Below are 16,510 nucleotides of genomic sequence, written 5' to 3' on the forward strand. Positions count from 1 at the left end.
CTGCCCTTGAATGTGTCTACCCACATAGCCTGTCTTAAGTTTAAGCACCTAGGATAGATGGACAACAAGGATTCACCTCCATGGAAGCCTGAGCTAGTCGATCTTTATAATCAGTTAAAAGAAATATGCACTTCCAGAGGATGGATGACATCCTAAGGTGTCTAATAGGCTAGGATTAGCCAAACTGTTTTCTAGGGAATTTTATTTCTGCCAATGGACTCCAAAGGCAGCCTAGGTTGACTAGTTCAGACTAGGGCTATGCCTGCATTAGCAAGAAGGACAGTGCAGTATGAGCAGATCTGCAGAGTGAAAATGTTGGGCCAGAGAGCCCAATGCCTGTATACAGTACACAGATTGGGGTTTTACTTCGGATTAACTCTCATCTAGTCCCATAGAGTGAATCCTCTTTAGCAGCTGGAGTGCATTAAGGCCCTTCTGGAGCTCATTGTTTGATTTAGCTTTATCCAGAAGGCATCCTGTTCATGTCTTCCAAGACTGCTCTGTGATGTGAACCAACAAAAAGTAAACTGGGACAATACAGAGATTCACTTAAAAAGCACCATCCAATCCAAAATAAACACTAATGTAGACACACCAATGGATGTATAAATTTTAAATTATACTGCTAAACAGGATTGATTTCCTCTGGTAGTCTTCCAAGATATGAAGAGTCAGGAGAAAAACAGAGAAAAGATCAAAATTCTGCAGGATTATCAAAAAGGAAAGTTACTGGAGGAGAACCTTACTGTTCTAAACCAGTCACACAGATTTTTTATTTTTTTTTTCCTCTTACATGCACATTTCAAGGGGATAAGAAATCATAAATACCTGTGGACATCTGGCAGCACTGTAGCAATCTCCAGCTGTAGCAAACGGAACTGCTCTCCCAAATATAGTCTGAGCAAAAAGAAAATCTGTGGCTAGAAAACAGAAAATTACTCAACACTGAAACTGTTGCATTAGAAGGTCAGGTGAAAACAGTGTGAAAAGGCATTAACATGGGAGTTTTTTGGTTTGTTTTGGGTGGGGGTTTTTTGTTTGTTGTTTGTTTGGCGGGGGTTGTGTGTGTTCTGATTGGGTTTTTACAAGCTATGTTTTAAATAGTCCATTTTGGTTAATGTGACATCAAACTAACCTATAAGCCCAGTTTCCTTTCTGAGATAGGAGGGGGTTAGGAGGAGGACGGATGTGCACTTGGATGCAGCTCCAAGCTAGCTGGTTGTGGGCCACCTTGCCACCTTCAGGCAGAGGCTTGAAAGTGCTGCAAGATTCCCCATCCATTTAGTATGTCTGTCAAGGTCTGAGACCGGACTAACTACAGCATAGGAAGACTTTCACTAGAAAAATATGCCAGGGACTAAAAGGAAATGGAATAATGGGAACAAAACCTTGGAAACCGAAGCTAGTTCACATGTAAAATATGTATCTGCAAGATTCATGCCACTTGACCACATGGGACAAACTGACAAGGGAAGTAGTGGTGGTTTCTCCAGTTTTTTTCTTTGAAATTCCCATTGAATTCCTAAAGGAAATAAGGATTTTGTTTGTCCAAAAATGGCATAATTGGATCTATAATTAGGTCAAATGATAATTTCATAATCACGACCAGTGTAATTTCAATAGAATGCTCACATGGGCTAAAACTGCCAGAATGCTTACTTTTAATTTGCATGGAGGCTACATCAAATCTTATTTTGCTAAAAACCGTGAAGCCAGCTGCAAGGTAATCATTTCGACAGGCACAGTCTTGCCTTCTGCTTCCATTGAAAGGACATTCATATGGATTCTGCAATCTAGAGAATAGCAAAGATTTAGTTCTCCTTTTGGCATTTTTCCATTAACATAGCACTGTAGTGAAAAATAATTGCACTGCACTATGCTGCATAAAAAATATTAAACAACAGTTACTGAACAAGAAGCTCAGCTATTAATCTTCACTCAACTGAAACACTAATTTCTACACCATTTCTACTAAAGTCAAGATAGAAAATTTTTATAATCATTTAGTGCAATTAACACAATTTCAGCCTGGAAGTATCCACATTTCTGCATTTCTGTGTTCATATACCTGGATATTCAAAACAGAAAAATCAAGAAAAAAAATTTCTACTCATCTGTTCTCACAAAAGTAAGTATTATTTTATTCTTTTATTTTGGAAGAAATAAATGCACTTCATAAAGTTACAAAACCACTTTTGTACCTGAATCCATATACTTCAGAAAAGTTGTCTGCTTCACCTTTTACCAATGTCAAATATTCTTTGGGATTCTCTAAGTGCATGCCTGAGCAATAAATCTGCAAGAGAAAATACAACCCTTTAGCAAAATCTTTATTAGAAAAATATTATTTCATAAAAATATGTGCTCATAAAAACTCATAAATATTAAGAGTACCTTTATCATCCTTCCCTTAATGTTAAGTAGGTATTCACCATCCTTTCTAATCCCTTTTTTAATCTGGATATCTTTGCAGGTGGTAAAAATTTCACCTTCAAAATGAATGATTAAATCATATTAATATTTCACAAATAGAGCTTAGTTTTAGGACTTACTTTTGCATAATTTGTGCTTTATTTGTGCTCCAAATAAATCTAGAGCTTTTATATAAATAACCTGGGAAAACATTAAGTTCAGCTGAAAATTGCAGCTGTCACTTACATTCTTCCTCTCGGCAGATCTTTCTGGCATCTGGTTTTAAACGTGGCAGGCACAAGTCACTGGATAAGCCGTTTTCAGTCATGCATCCTACGGTTCTCTCCTTTACCCCCACTCCGCAAGACACTGAGCACTAGACGTGGATAGCCATCCAGAGTTAGTTTAGAAGGTAGTAAATAATTAACATAATTATGTCAGCAAATTAGTCTTGGCATTCATTTGTGTTTGAGGCAGCTATCAAAAATGAGCTTGCACATCTGTACTCACCTTGGTCCACTTTCCCACTCTCCAGGTAGCTGCTTGTGAACATCCTTTGATATTACATTTATAAATGTATGGGGATGGCTCTACTGGGCATTCTCGGTATGCTACAGTTCGCAGGCCATGGGCGTGCTGATTTTGAACAGAATGGATTCCAACACAGTATGTGATCCTCTGCCGGTAACCAAACCCACAGCTGGCTGAGCACTGAAATAAAATCCCCAAGCACAGGCATTGTTAATATGAAACGGAACCTTTCTGCAGCATTGCAATTATAGATAAGTCAGCTCTGATCCTCGCTTTGGCAAAAGCCGGTAATCCCATGTGTGGCACCTTGGGGCTGGTACAGCAGTGTGCAGAAGTGAAGGTCTACAATAGTTATGCATGCAAGGAGGTGGAAAGTCCCATGCTGCCCTTTTCTCAGAGCTCACAGAGGTTCCAGAGCAGTTCCCTCTCAGCTGCAGTACACACACAGACAGGCACAGGTGGGTAGTGCAGGTGTGCAAGGGAAACAAGGCACTGATCCATCACTTCACTGAAATCAAGGAAAAGATTTTTACTTCAGTGAGATCAGCTTGCGAGAGAGCTTCCTGGGAACCAGCAAAGGAATCCTGTGGAAGGGGCGGCCGTCCTCTAGCTGGTGTTCATAGGTCCCAGGGGCGCTACCAGATTGCAATAAATCACAGCTGATTGGAAGGTTCAACGTGGAGAAAGTTTAGGCACCCATGTTCAGATGAAAATACACTTTCTTCTTTTTGCTCTGCACACATAATGTAGGTTTTACAGCAATATAGCATTCTTAAATGTAAAAGTATAAAAGATGTGCGAGTAGTATAATTAGTTTACCTGTGACAGTTCTGCTGTAAGCACAACATATTTAGAGGGAGATATCCTGCAGGTTTTGGTTGATGGAGGCTTTGTGGCAGGATCACAGAAGCTTTCATCCACTTGGAGCTGGTTTTCATCCACACACTTAACCTTCCGGTGTATTTCCTTTCTTCTATATGATGCTGAGCACTGAGTACGAGAAAAACAGTCAGTTTTTGTACTTAAACTAGCCATCTACAGAACAAAGTTATTTGCCAATTGCCACACACCAGTAAAACCCAGACAGCAACAACTTTTATGACATCTGTTATTGTGTCGGACTGAATTACTCACTGAATCAAAATCCTTTACTTTGTTTTCAAAGTTCAGGTACTTCCAATCAGCTAAAAAGCCAATAGTGTATAATGACATCACACCCTAACTGTTGGGTGAGACTGAGGAGAATATGAAAATGTCAGGCCAAGATGATAGGCTGAGTGAAAAAGCTCTTCTGTATGAAAAGGAACGAGCCAAAAAAGGATTTAAGTGAAATATGAAAGAAATAAATTGGTCTTCAAATCAAAACAAAAAGAATCCCTGGAAGTATGTATGTGATATCACACTGATAAAACGAAAGAAAACAAAACTGCATATTAATGAAGCCAGTGGCAGCTTTGGGCAGCAGTGTCTCTTGTGCCTGTGCCTTTGCCCTCAGTGGCCTCAGACCTCCCCTTGTGGCAGGTTGGTGGGATGGAAAGTCATCATGGTTCTGCCAGGACAGGATAAGACCCTGCTACCAGAATCCAGAAAAGTGGAGGCACAGGCTAAGTAATACATGCCAACAGCATGTCCCCAGCTACGGGTGCTTAAACTAACCTGTTTGAACTTGCTGTGATAAAGAAGGAAGGCTCAAATACACAAACTCCAGTCTCAGCAGAGGCAATAATCAATAACACCACCTACTACAGTCAGACCTGAACCTAACTTAATACTAATTTGGACCCAACAACAGTCAATTAGAATACTCATCAAGGTCTGACACACAGATCAAGCCTATTGTTCAAATTTTATTATTATTGACCCAAAGAGGCAACTTGAAGTGCAAAAAACAGATTCTGTATGGTAAAACAGCTCTGCTAGAGGAAACCTCTAGCTTCATGAAGTCACATCTTGAAAACCTCAAAAGGATGGAGACTGCACAGATTCCCTGGGCAGCCCATTCAACTGCCTGAATTGTCCTCATGGAGAAAAGGTTTTTCATAATATCCAGTTTGAACCTCTCTGGCTTCACCTTACTCCCGTTGCCTCTTGCCTTCCTACCATGCAACACTGTGGAGAGCCTGGCTCCATCCTCTTGGTAACTTCTTTGCTGTGGACTTGTATCCGCGGATGGAGTATGGATACAGCTGGCTTACAGAAACACCTGATCTTTTAATGGCATGGAGCAGCTCAGAGTATTAGGCGCATAAGGAATAACCCAGGCATGAGGTAATGGGGACAAGCAGAAGAATCCTTTTCATTATGCTTTATATATTAGTCTTGTAGATATTCTTCTCTTTAGTATGAAAACACGTATTTGGTAGGAGAATGCTGGCTGCTGCTATCAGCTAGCCTCCCAGCTGCAATCTGGAGAAATGCTAGGTCTGGGAATTTTTCTGCTATGCTGTGACTGGTGAGGCGAGGAAATGACACACGAGCACTCTGCTGAGACAGCTGGACAAAACATTGTGAGTTCGGTGCAGAAGATACTGCACGGGGAGTGGAATACAGATGGATAAACACTTGAAATACTATTAATTCTAGATGTACAGGGCTATATATGAATCTGGTGAGAGAAGGGAACTGAACACAGGCATTTCAATCAAACAGCAATATCCGTGTGGAAGAAGTTATGAACTAGCCAGAAGATGTAGTGAAACACAATGCATTTGTAGTGGAGAGCTCCGAATACCCAGCTGGAATATACAGATGTTTGATGGGAAAGGAAAATTCACCCATATTCTCTGACAGTGTATATTTGTGCTAAAAGGACATTCTGAGCCACTTCCACTAATTGCTGATTTTAACAGCTTCGTATGAGGAGAGAACACCTGGAAGAAACATGTATTGTCAGCTTTCCCCCAATATAGCTTAACAGAGAAATATATATGTCCGAACTGCCTGAATATAACCCAGGTTTTTCAGAGCACCAACAAATGATTTATATATTAACAGTAGTCACTTCTACAGCATTGTGTCCCTGAGATTTTTGAGTCTTCATATTCAAAGTTTCAGGGGAGTTGCCCCAGGAAATTTAACAGTGCAGATTATTAAGATGCCACAGTTGCACAAACTAGGGTTTTGTTTAATGTTACAGTAAGAGACAGGCTCTTCTGTACACCATTTCAGGTATTATACATAATTTTTGGTTTTCTCACTCCCTGTCTCTTTTTATGTGTTTGTATGTTTGCATACTTGGATACAAAAGTTATTAAATTTTTAGTATGTATAAAATAGTCATCACATCTTTAAAAATGACAGCTCTCTCCTGAAGGTATCTTTAGATTTTCTTAAATATGAAAATGCATATTTGGTAGGAGAATGGTGAGAGTTTCTTTCTTATCTTGCATCATATTTGGCAGGAGAATGCTGAGTTTTATTTTGCTTCTTATCTTTTCTGGTAAGTCTTCCATACAGATCTTCTTGAAAACACTGTTGTCCAAAGGTTTTACCTCTGAGGTTTTTACTCCCAGCTGACATTTCATTTGTATTTCTATTCTTTAAAAGTGATTTTTTAAATGATATTTCATAATGAGGTTTTATTAAATATTTTATGCACTATGTAAAGAACTTTATATTCAAATTACACAGTTCTATCAATAGGGACCTGCTCAGAGCTCCACCAGAGCTTTTGTCTACAACAGTAGACAAGCAAATCGTGTATAAGAGAGTAAACAAAGCCTTTGACATTTTTTGTCACTCTTTTTAGTTTTGCAAGCTTGACCTTCAAAACATCCAGCATGGTCACCTGTTATTCTGCAATGTAACAGCTATTAGAAAGGTATCCAAATGTGGGGAAAAAAAAAAGAAGAAAATTTATGGCATCACTCCGTTACTTCATACAAGTTGAAAGCCTTACTTACATCTTCCCATTCATCTGCCAACCACTGGTACTGCATGCAGGCAGGCAGCCAGCAATGCCTCTCGCTAGCGGGCCGGGTATCACGATTACACTTTGCTTCATCCCCTTGACCCAGGCCCTTCAGCTGACAGTAGATGTCCCTTTGCTGAATCCCCACTCCACAGGATACAGAACACTAAAATTGATCAACATTAGTTATGTCAGTGTGAAATGAGACAGTCCCCAGAAGGTGGTACAGTTGCCATTATTACAAGTTCTTAGGATATTATTTAAAGTGTACTTCACAGCCCCTACCATACTAGTGTTTCATTGTATCTGAAGAAATTTATGTTGAAAATGTAAAACTACAAGTAAAATCAAAATTTGTAAGAAATATGGAAAATAAATCCAACTGAGTTACCTAAACTGATCTTTCTGCTTATCTTAATTCACAGTAGGAACAATCACTATAGGCATATGCAAAGCAAAAGTCTACATTTTTGCAAGATCAAACAGTTTAAGTTCTGAGTTTACATCACTCCTTTATTAGAGACTGACTTGTCTGTTGTTTTAAAATGCAATTATTAAAATGAAAGAAAAAAACCTCAGTATTTCAGCTTAGAAAAATCTTGCAAATGGTGCAGTATTTTGAGGATACTTCTCTTTCTTTTGCAGGTAGTACTAAGGATTTTGAATCCTGAGGAGCTTAAAAAGGTTCAAATCCTTCCTGCCACATGTCTCTTTTCCTCCTTCCTGGCCAAAGGTATTTCACTACAACACTAAGGCTTGCTGAGATAGACAGCCCCCTTTTACCCCAGTCAGAAGCATGGTTAGGTCCTAAAGCTACCTAAAGACTCAAGCCTAATCATAAAGCAGATGTTGCTCTATCAAGTGTGGCCAAATTGTGGAGAGTGGTAATGTGTCTTTGTCAATGCGGGGAATTATATTTTGCAAGAGTGAGTGAAATGCAAAATATCGCCATGTGCTCAGTTACACACAATTTCACAACAAGAGAACTTTTACAAGACCAAACCAGGGAAAAGGCCAGTATTTGTGCCCACAACCCCTTTTTTCTTGTCCTTCCCCCACAAACCTGGCTTCACTTCACATATTCAGACTATGACAGCAATTACAGTGATACTACTGAATTCATCGCTGAAGGTAAGAAGTAAACTTTAAAAATTTACTGTTATTTTGAATTTACAAGGTAAGTTGAGGAAAGCCTGAAGTACCTATCCAGTCCAAAGTTCAGATTACTAAATACTTTCAGTTTTCACAGATATTTACTTTTAATTACTCTTAAAAAAAAGAAAATATAACTAACTACTTGCTAATTTGTAGACTTCATTACGATGTGCATATGAAAAAACTTCCTGACATTTATTTCCATTGAAGCAGTGTGTCATGAATACGATCTTGTTTTGTACTCTCATAGAGAATATAACTATAGCAGATTTTACATACCTCTTTCCATCTGCTGGCCTTCCAAGCAGGACATCTTCCAGCTCTACATGCTTTGTACGTCCGTGGTTTTTTCAAATGTCTGCAGTTTCCTTCTTCTATTTTAGCTTGGAAGCTATTAAAACAATGCACATCACGAAACTTCAAACCTTTTCCACAGGAAACAGAACACTGCAAAGAGAAGTGTATTTCATTACTTTGCTAAAAATCTCAAAGTAGTAAGAAAAATAGAGGAAGCTGTGGCCTTGCCCAAAATGGACTCTATGATTGTAGGAATAAGTTTCGGTATTATGACAGAAGATCTACTGTACGTATCTGAAATTTCCATGTAAGCTCTCTCATACTGAGCATTACTGATCAGATGCCAAACATCTCTCACGTCTTGTTCATTCATTGATGTCGTCATTGACAAATGCCTGAGCTCAGCCATCCATATCCATGCGGGAGACCGCTTGATATTACAATCTCACAAGAACATGCTCTAGCAGCCTTCTGTTTCCAGTATGTATATTGCTATTTTCATGTAAGCATGATGCTTATCATAAGCATTAAAGACAGGAAAATGCAAAATTGTGGGTATGCGTGTTTCCAGGTACTAGGCTACGAAGTCATGTTTGCTCTGGCACTTCCCTTCCATGAGCTTTGGGTATCTTGCTGTATGTGACAAGCAGGCAAGAGAAGAGGTATAAAGTAGACACTATAGGTTATGGTGCAGTCCTTGGAGGCATGGCCTTGCCCCACCGCCTCGGTATCCTGTTTCCTCCAGAAAGTTGTTACAATACATACGACTGGCACTAGGACCTCCCTCCCTCCCTCCAACGTAAAACCAATGGGGCTGCAGACACAGATTGGTCTCTTCTGGAGAAAGGGCCATTCCTCTGCTAAATCACTGGACTGCTGTGAGACTTTAGTGCGGTTTGAATTTAATTCTTCAATCCTAAGGAACCTAAGGTCCTAGGGAACTTTCCGTCAAACGAGGAACATCTGAAGCACTTCCAAATTAGGTGGCTACTCAGCTGACTTATCTTGGACCACGAGCATTGCGAATGTAAGCACTTAAGTTCGTTTTGGTTTTGTTTGTTTTTTTTTTTTTAAATCTTGTAATTAATCTTCCTATTTTACATCATCCTATCAAATGGAGTTTTGATCAATGGAGACAATTCCTTTTCTGTCTGGAAAGAGAACATGCTTAATTTGTTCTAGAATTTCCTCCGTACTTTATTTTACACTTGGACAAACATTTCCTACACAATCAGGTAGAGAATTAATATTCAAATCAAAATTTAATTTCTAAGTGGATGTGAAAAAAGGATTTAAAGATAGACTTTCTTCTAAAGCACCAAAATTATTTCTCTTCCTTTTATGGTACATCACCATCTACGTCACTAGCATTACACACTAACTTAACCAAGCACTTTTAAATACATTTTCAGGAACTTGTATTTTTTGAATTGGAAATTCATTAAATCTGTTTTCAGGAAATGAAGTTCAGGTCATACAGCTTTCAGTACAAAACCTGGCAAATTTGCCTGAGAACAACAGCTGGAGAAAAGCTTTTAAAATACAGGACAAGCAACTATAATAAATTAAACTGCTAGGTAAGAAACATTTTTCACAATAACAATAACTACACTTTGTTAAACAGAATCTCAGCTGACAAACTTGTCCTCAACACCACTGGGATTCCTATGTGTCCTTAAACATACGTGTAATCGTAAAGGTTTAATTGAAACTGCCAATGTGTTTAAAATTAAATCTTTGCAGAATAAAGCAATAAATTTAATTTATCACACAATACAATGGATAGCATGTTTCTCTTATGCAATTATAATTATATTTGCAAAAAGATAAGAGTACTGATTTGGCCACAACTTGCCTTTTACATGGCTGCTATAAAATTCTAGTAAATAAGAATGTTTGTTTCTAAATTAAATCATTTTACTCTCAGCAAAACCTTTCAATTTATCATTTTAAAATACTGTTCATGTAGTTTTACAATTTATGTTTCATTAATTTAGAAACTACTTTAAGATAGGAAGGTAACAAAAAATTACTTGAAACTTTTATCTATGAATAATGTAGGTCAGAAAACTTAAAACTCTGCAAACCATATCATTATAAAAGCCTTTCAGAAAACTCAGCTTTGAGTTCAGAGGATTTAATTATCAAAGAAGGCAAGATAACATGTATGCATGAAATCTAAAATACTGATAGGATCTTTATAATTGATTCTACTCTCCCTTAAAGCTTTTTTTCAGGAATTTCAATGATAAAATGTAGACATAAAGGACCCCTAAATCCTGAAGTTTCTTCCTTATTATTATTATTATCCTTTTTATTCTTCAGTAGTATGTAAGTAAGGCGCAGCACAGAATTACTTAACCTCCTTCTATGATGTGTTAGGAAAACACCACATGCCCCTCCTTCCTCAATGGCTTTCCCCTGTGAAGCCTAAATTAAGCTCCAGAGGGCTATCTGACAGAGCCCTTCTAGTCCTTGTGGGGATGGCATTCCAGACTGGGGATGGCATTCCAGACTGGGAACTGCAACCAAAGAAGGCGTCCTAAGAAGTCTCCACTTCAGGAGGTGAGGCTACCACAGCACAGAATAATCTCACTCTCTAATTTCTCATTGCCCTCAGCATTAAGACAACACTTTTCGGCATATATACCTATTTGTTTATACAGCTTGTGCAGGTATCTTTTATTCAACAAAAGTGAGATTTATTGTACAGGGCTAATGGCTGCTAATAGCAATAGATTATGCAAAGAAATCTCTTATCCTGCATCTCAGTCTTCTAAAGATCTTCCAATAATATCTCTACCCGCTAGATACAACAGCACATTTTTACTTCTACACAGGTTAGAATTGGGTCTGGGGTTTGTTTGTTTGTTTGTTTGTTTTTCTCTCTTCATTGGTCCAAACTCAACTGAGTTACATCTCTTTTATATTTAAATGGCCTAATTTAATGTTTATAATTTGTGCTATTCTTTCTTCTGAAGAAAGATATTGAAGATTTGTGTGTTAAGTTAACCTGTTATAAGATATTTTTAGTAGTTACAGAGCAATGCCTGTATAAAGAGATTATTTGCAGTTCTCTTTCATAAAGATGTTCTACTGAATTTTGTAATTAGAATACAATTATACAGGAATTAAGAGAATCCATATTTATTTTCCATCATATTAGATGGGAAGCTGAAGAGAGAGTTCAGAAAGGAGAATACCAGTTCAGATGTTAAGAATAACAGAGATTTTATGAACAGTTATTTCAAATACTACTTAAACTTTCTTTCACTTAGATCCTGTTTAGCTTTGATTACCCAAGCTAGCTGAAACCTATTGTTATCTTAATGTTAAATGCAGAAACACAAATGAATGATACTTAAAATCTGTAGGTAGAAATTATTTTAAAAATATTTTTGTATTCAAAAAAATTCATTTAATTATAAGGAATATAATTTAACTTTCCAGTAATGTAACTTTGGATAAATCATCTGATTTTTTTTTTCTCCTTGCTGTAAGAGAAAATAAGCTACAGAATGTTGCCAACTCATATCAAGAAAATATCCACATTTAAATAACTTTTTCCAGGGAGTTTTTTCACTCCATGTTAATTTAATGTTATCTTTAACAACTTAGAAAGACATGTTCAACAGGTTGGGATTATGTTGAAAAATCTTAAATGCATTAAATCCTTACAAAGTGTAAGTTTTCCAGAAATACAGACAGCATTTCTGTATATAAATTTGCTGTCTTATCCTCTCACGTATTCATCAAGTTACAGATCTGATCCTGGGTTTCTGTGTATCCAAACCTCCTGTTGAATAGATCTTATACTGAAAAAAGAAACTGCACCGTGCAAGAGGTAAGTCACTGGTATCTTAATATTATGGGTTTCAACTTATGAGCTTTTAAAATTGTTGGGGTTTTTTTGTCATTGTTGTTTTGTGGGTTTGGGTTTTTTTTCTTACTTAAGTCATGAAAGAACACTGGTGTTTAATTCATTATGTTAATGTGCGTTTGTTGTTTCACTGAAGGAATGAAAAATCCTGATACTTTTCAAAGCTAAAAAACCCCCAGACATTAAGCAGCTGTAAACCTCTGCTTAAATAAGATTGTCCAAACTTAAAACCAAGTAAACTGCCAAACTAAGCAGTACGTCCAAGCAGCTTTGCTTGAATCAGGTGCTTGGGATACTGCCTCTGCCGGAATTGTGTTCAGCGTGGTTCCACTGGCCCAGATCCTCATACCTGCTGCAGCAGGCATTTCCCACCAACATCAGTGTGAGGAAGAGAAACCTAAAAAACTCTGAGGATCAGACTCTTTACAATTTCAATGGGATTTTGATAAAATTTAGGCAACTAATTCCGGGATTGTTATTCTTAAAGCCTTGTATACGTATCAGTTACAGAAGCACCTAGGCTGCCCTGAGCCAAAGACCTTAAAAATTTCCTTTGCTGCTGAACAGTCTAATTCTACAAGCATGCATAATCCTTTTAACAGACTGACCAGCTCAGCGCTTTACACGCCCATAAGGGCGACCAGCATCCCGAAAACAGATTTACCTCTATTTCCACTAACACGTTAAAAAAAGAAAGCAATTGCTCTAAGAGTACACTGAGCACACAGCAGGCGAATGAGGCACATTACAAAACACAGTGATAGATGATATTTATAGTGCAGCTAAAGAAAGAGAAATGCTCCTAATTTTTTTTTTCTTTAACACATGAAAAAGCTAATGCACTCACCCTGGATGTAGATGATCCAGGATCATCAATGGAAAGTTCAAGAGGGCGTATTATTCTGTAGGTACAGTATTCTCCTGAAACTAGATATTCTGGCTTAATTCCTTAGATAATATATGAAAATAGTTCTTAAAGGGACCATTTCCTCCCAGAATGCCTTGGCATCAGATGCAGGCAGGCTCAGCTGTGTTCTTTACTGGATAGCGACCCACCTTCAGCAAGAGAAATGAAGACTACTCCTGTCCAATACAGCTTCTCATTGGAGACTCCTGACAAGTAGATAAGGGTTGCCTGTCCTCCAGCACAGAGAATGAATACCAAAGAAAGGAAACCAGGTCTCTCAAATGCTGAATCAAAAGCTTTAATCAATATAAACTGGGGATGCCTCTTAACTTTTCTAAAGGACAGAGCATAGCTCTGTGAAACAGTTCTTTGAATGAAAAATATAGGTTCCATAGAAGATCCCCGAGTGGGACTCCCAAGTGGCTTAAGGCATCTAAATACAGCTTGCAGGGAGGCATCTTGCATTGAGCTCCATCCCCACCATCACTGTTTTCCTTAGAGCTGCATATTGCACACACTCACTTAAGACACCTGTCCAACTATCTTCCTTTCAGCTTTGTATCATCAGCAAGAAGCATCAAATTCTCTCTTGTACAGGAGAGAGGCCTTGTTCTGTGCTCTGGAAGCCACTCGGGTCCTTTTAGCGCATCTAGCTTAGAGCGTGTTTCTTACAAGGCTGACTTTTGCCCGTCATAAGCCTGTGTTCCTTCTTGGAGCTCCTAACGCGCTATTACACACTATCTGTGGAATATGGTCCTCTCACTGCTTGGTGCCCACTCTGTTCTGTGAGATGCTCGGGTAGTGATCTTCCCAAGGCTTAACTCTCCTGACTGGGGAAAGTACAACTGCACTTAACTCCCTTGCTGCTTGATCTCCTTCCATTCAAACTTGAACATGGTCAAGAACAACGAAGTCCTTATAGCTCAACACGTCTATTATGTGGCTTCACTTGTATGCCATTCCACGCAATTGGAGGCTTATGGAAAGTACATTTTCTGTACATTTTCTGCAGATTGCATGTGTAGAAAAAAAAATCCGTAAGAACTTTAAATTTCAAAATAAATGTGAACATTTCTTTAAAAAAATGCAAGTTGAAAAAACCATCCTGTAACCGTTTTACACAGAAATTCTAGCACTTGACTCAACATTGGCTAAAGTAATATTTCCCATATGTCAGATTCTTTTAAAAACATAAAACTACAGTAAAAAGCTGGACTTGATTACTGTTGTTCAAAGTCATTTCATAACACTGGTAACTAGGATTCATCTGTTTGGGGTTTTTTTCATAGTAATAAAGTTCTGTGAGGATCAGCCTGACAGAACTCCTAGTGCTTTCTGTGCCACAGACGGACCCGCAGACAGGCATGCCATCACCAGTTCCTACCAAATTAAGGCTCTTTCTGCAGCTGACATGCAGAATTTCACTAAAAACTTCTTGATTCTTTTGCTATTGTTATTATTTCATTGAAAAGTTGAAGACCTTGGATTATTTGGTGGATTTTGTTCTGAATTTTCTTAACCTTTTATTTCAAGGGAGTATTTTGTGTAGCTTAGCTGGTGGGCTTATGGATCTGAAAAACAGACCAGGAGATGCAAAGCATATAGCAGTTTCTCTTCATATGCATATTAGCTATTAAGGGACTTAAAATATAAATGACTGTGACTAAAAGTAGTACTGTAACTGTACTGGTTTTGGTTGGGATAGAATTAATTTTCTTCACAGTAGCTAGTACGGTGCAATGTTTTGGATTTGCGACAAACGGTGTTGATAATGTGGATATTTTATTTATTTTTCAACAGTGCTTATACAGCATCAAGGCTTTTTCTGCTCTTCACAATGCCCTGCCAGCAAGTAGGCTGGGGGTGCACAAGAGGTTTAGAGGTGACACAGGTGGGGCAGCTGACCCCAACTGACCAAAGGGATATCCCAGACCATATGACATTGTGTTCAGCAATAAAAGCTGTGGAGAAGAAGGAGGAAGGGGAATGTTTGGAGCGATGGCATTTGTCTTCCCAAGTAACCATTACATGTGATGGAGCCCTGCTTTCCTGGAGATGGCTGCTGATGGGAGGTAATGAATGAATTCTTTATTTTGCTTTGCCTGTTGGCACAGCTTTTGCTTTATCTATTAAACTGTTTTTATCTCAACCCATGAATTTTTTCGCTTTTATCCTTCCAATTCTCTCCCCCATCCCACCGGGGGGGGAGTGAGCGAGCAGCTGTCTGGGGCTTAACTGCCTACCGGGGTTAAGCCACAACAATAGTGCTGAAAAAGGATAAAGAATTACAAATGCTAAAAGGTATTTTCTTCCTCCCTTTTTTTTTGTCAGGCACTTCTGTTACTGGGCAGGAAGATCAGTTTAAAAAAAATAACAAATTTATATAATGGATCAGAATAATTACAAACCTACAGGGTTAAACACAGTAGTTGCTTGAGTTGTCTGACAAACTGCATTTTGATCATCTCTGGTTGGCCCAAAGCTCTGTTTGGGCTCTTTTAAAACTATGCTAGCAGTAGACTGGGACCACTACTGCACAAGACACTAGTAAAACACTACTTTGAGCATTACTTAGTTGAGAGTTACTTCAACTTTTCATTTGCCATATTAGAACTAGCTCTTCTTGTGCTTGCCTCCTCCCTGTTAGCTGCATCTCCGCAGGGGTCCTTGCAGTGCTTGAGCATGAAATAGGCATTTTTCAGCTAAAAGTATTCAAAAAGTTGTTCTTTACTTTAAGTATGTAGACTACTGTCAAGAAGCAACACAGACTCTGTAATTAGGTCCTACTGAATTCTTTGATTCAGTCTGTAATTCTTCACTAAAACAAGTACAAACACTTGTGCCATTAGCTCAAGCACTCAGAAAGGACCATGGTTACCAAACATTCTATCACTCCTGAGAAAGAGTGGATTGAACTCCAAGAGATATGTGTATGATTTACTGTCACATCTAAGTTACACCTATGTTAACTACAGAAGTTACACTGAAGATATTTTTAAGTCACTTCATTGAGTATAGCTTCATTTCACAAGTTCAGTGTCATATCACATCCCTCTGGTGTTCAGAAAATGTCTTGATTTGATGAAGTCCTCCTTGCAGCTGCAGTCTGTAAGTCTGCTTTGCCACATTTCTAAGTGTGCTTTTGCAGCTATAGCAACAGAAGGGAGGAAGGCTAGGCTAAGAAGGACTCAGACTTCATCCAATCCATCATGCTGCTCAGAGTTTGGATCAGCTATACCTGCACGATTCCTGACAGCATTTTGTCAGTCTTGTCCTCAATGACAGGGATGCTATGGCCTCCCTTGCATGCATTTTTCCACTGTATAACCATCCCTATAGTTAGAAAAAGTATCCTAGGACTTAATGACAGTCTCTCTTACTGTTAAATAAGATGGTTACTTCTCATTCTACCCTTAGC

The 16,510-nt window shown here is 38.4% G+C and overlaps 1 protein-coding gene across 1 annotated transcript in view; it reads right to left on the bottom strand.

Moving 5' to 3' along the window:
• Positions 1–16,510, bottom strand: part of ADAMTS20 (ADAM metallopeptidase with thrombospondin type 1 motif 20) — a 103,740-nt gene that overhangs the window by 2,675 nt on the left and 84,555 nt on the right. The window contains exons 29-37 of the mRNA XM_072876036.1: positions 8,288–8,455; positions 6,846–7,019; positions 3,763–3,933; positions 2,923–3,123; positions 2,659–2,788; positions 2,395–2,489; positions 2,202–2,296; positions 1,660–1,793; positions 829–920 (exon numbers count right to left, since the gene is read on the bottom strand). Of these exons, the coding sequence (XP_072732137.1) occupies positions 829–920; positions 1,660–1,793; positions 2,202–2,296; positions 2,395–2,489; positions 2,659–2,788; positions 2,923–3,123; positions 3,763–3,933; positions 6,846–7,019; positions 8,288–8,455 (1,260 nt within the window). The remainder of the gene's footprint in view (positions 1–828; positions 921–1,659; positions 1,794–2,201; positions 2,297–2,394; positions 2,490–2,658; positions 2,789–2,922; positions 3,124–3,762; positions 3,934–6,845; positions 7,020–8,287; positions 8,456–16,510) is intronic.

The sequence above is a fragment of the Ciconia boyciana genome, chromosome 1 (genome assembly GCF_034638445.1).
Source record: "Ciconia boyciana chromosome 1, ASM3463844v1, whole genome shotgun sequence".
Lineage (NCBI taxonomy): Eukaryota > Metazoa > Chordata > Aves > Ciconiiformes > Ciconiidae > Ciconia > Ciconia boyciana.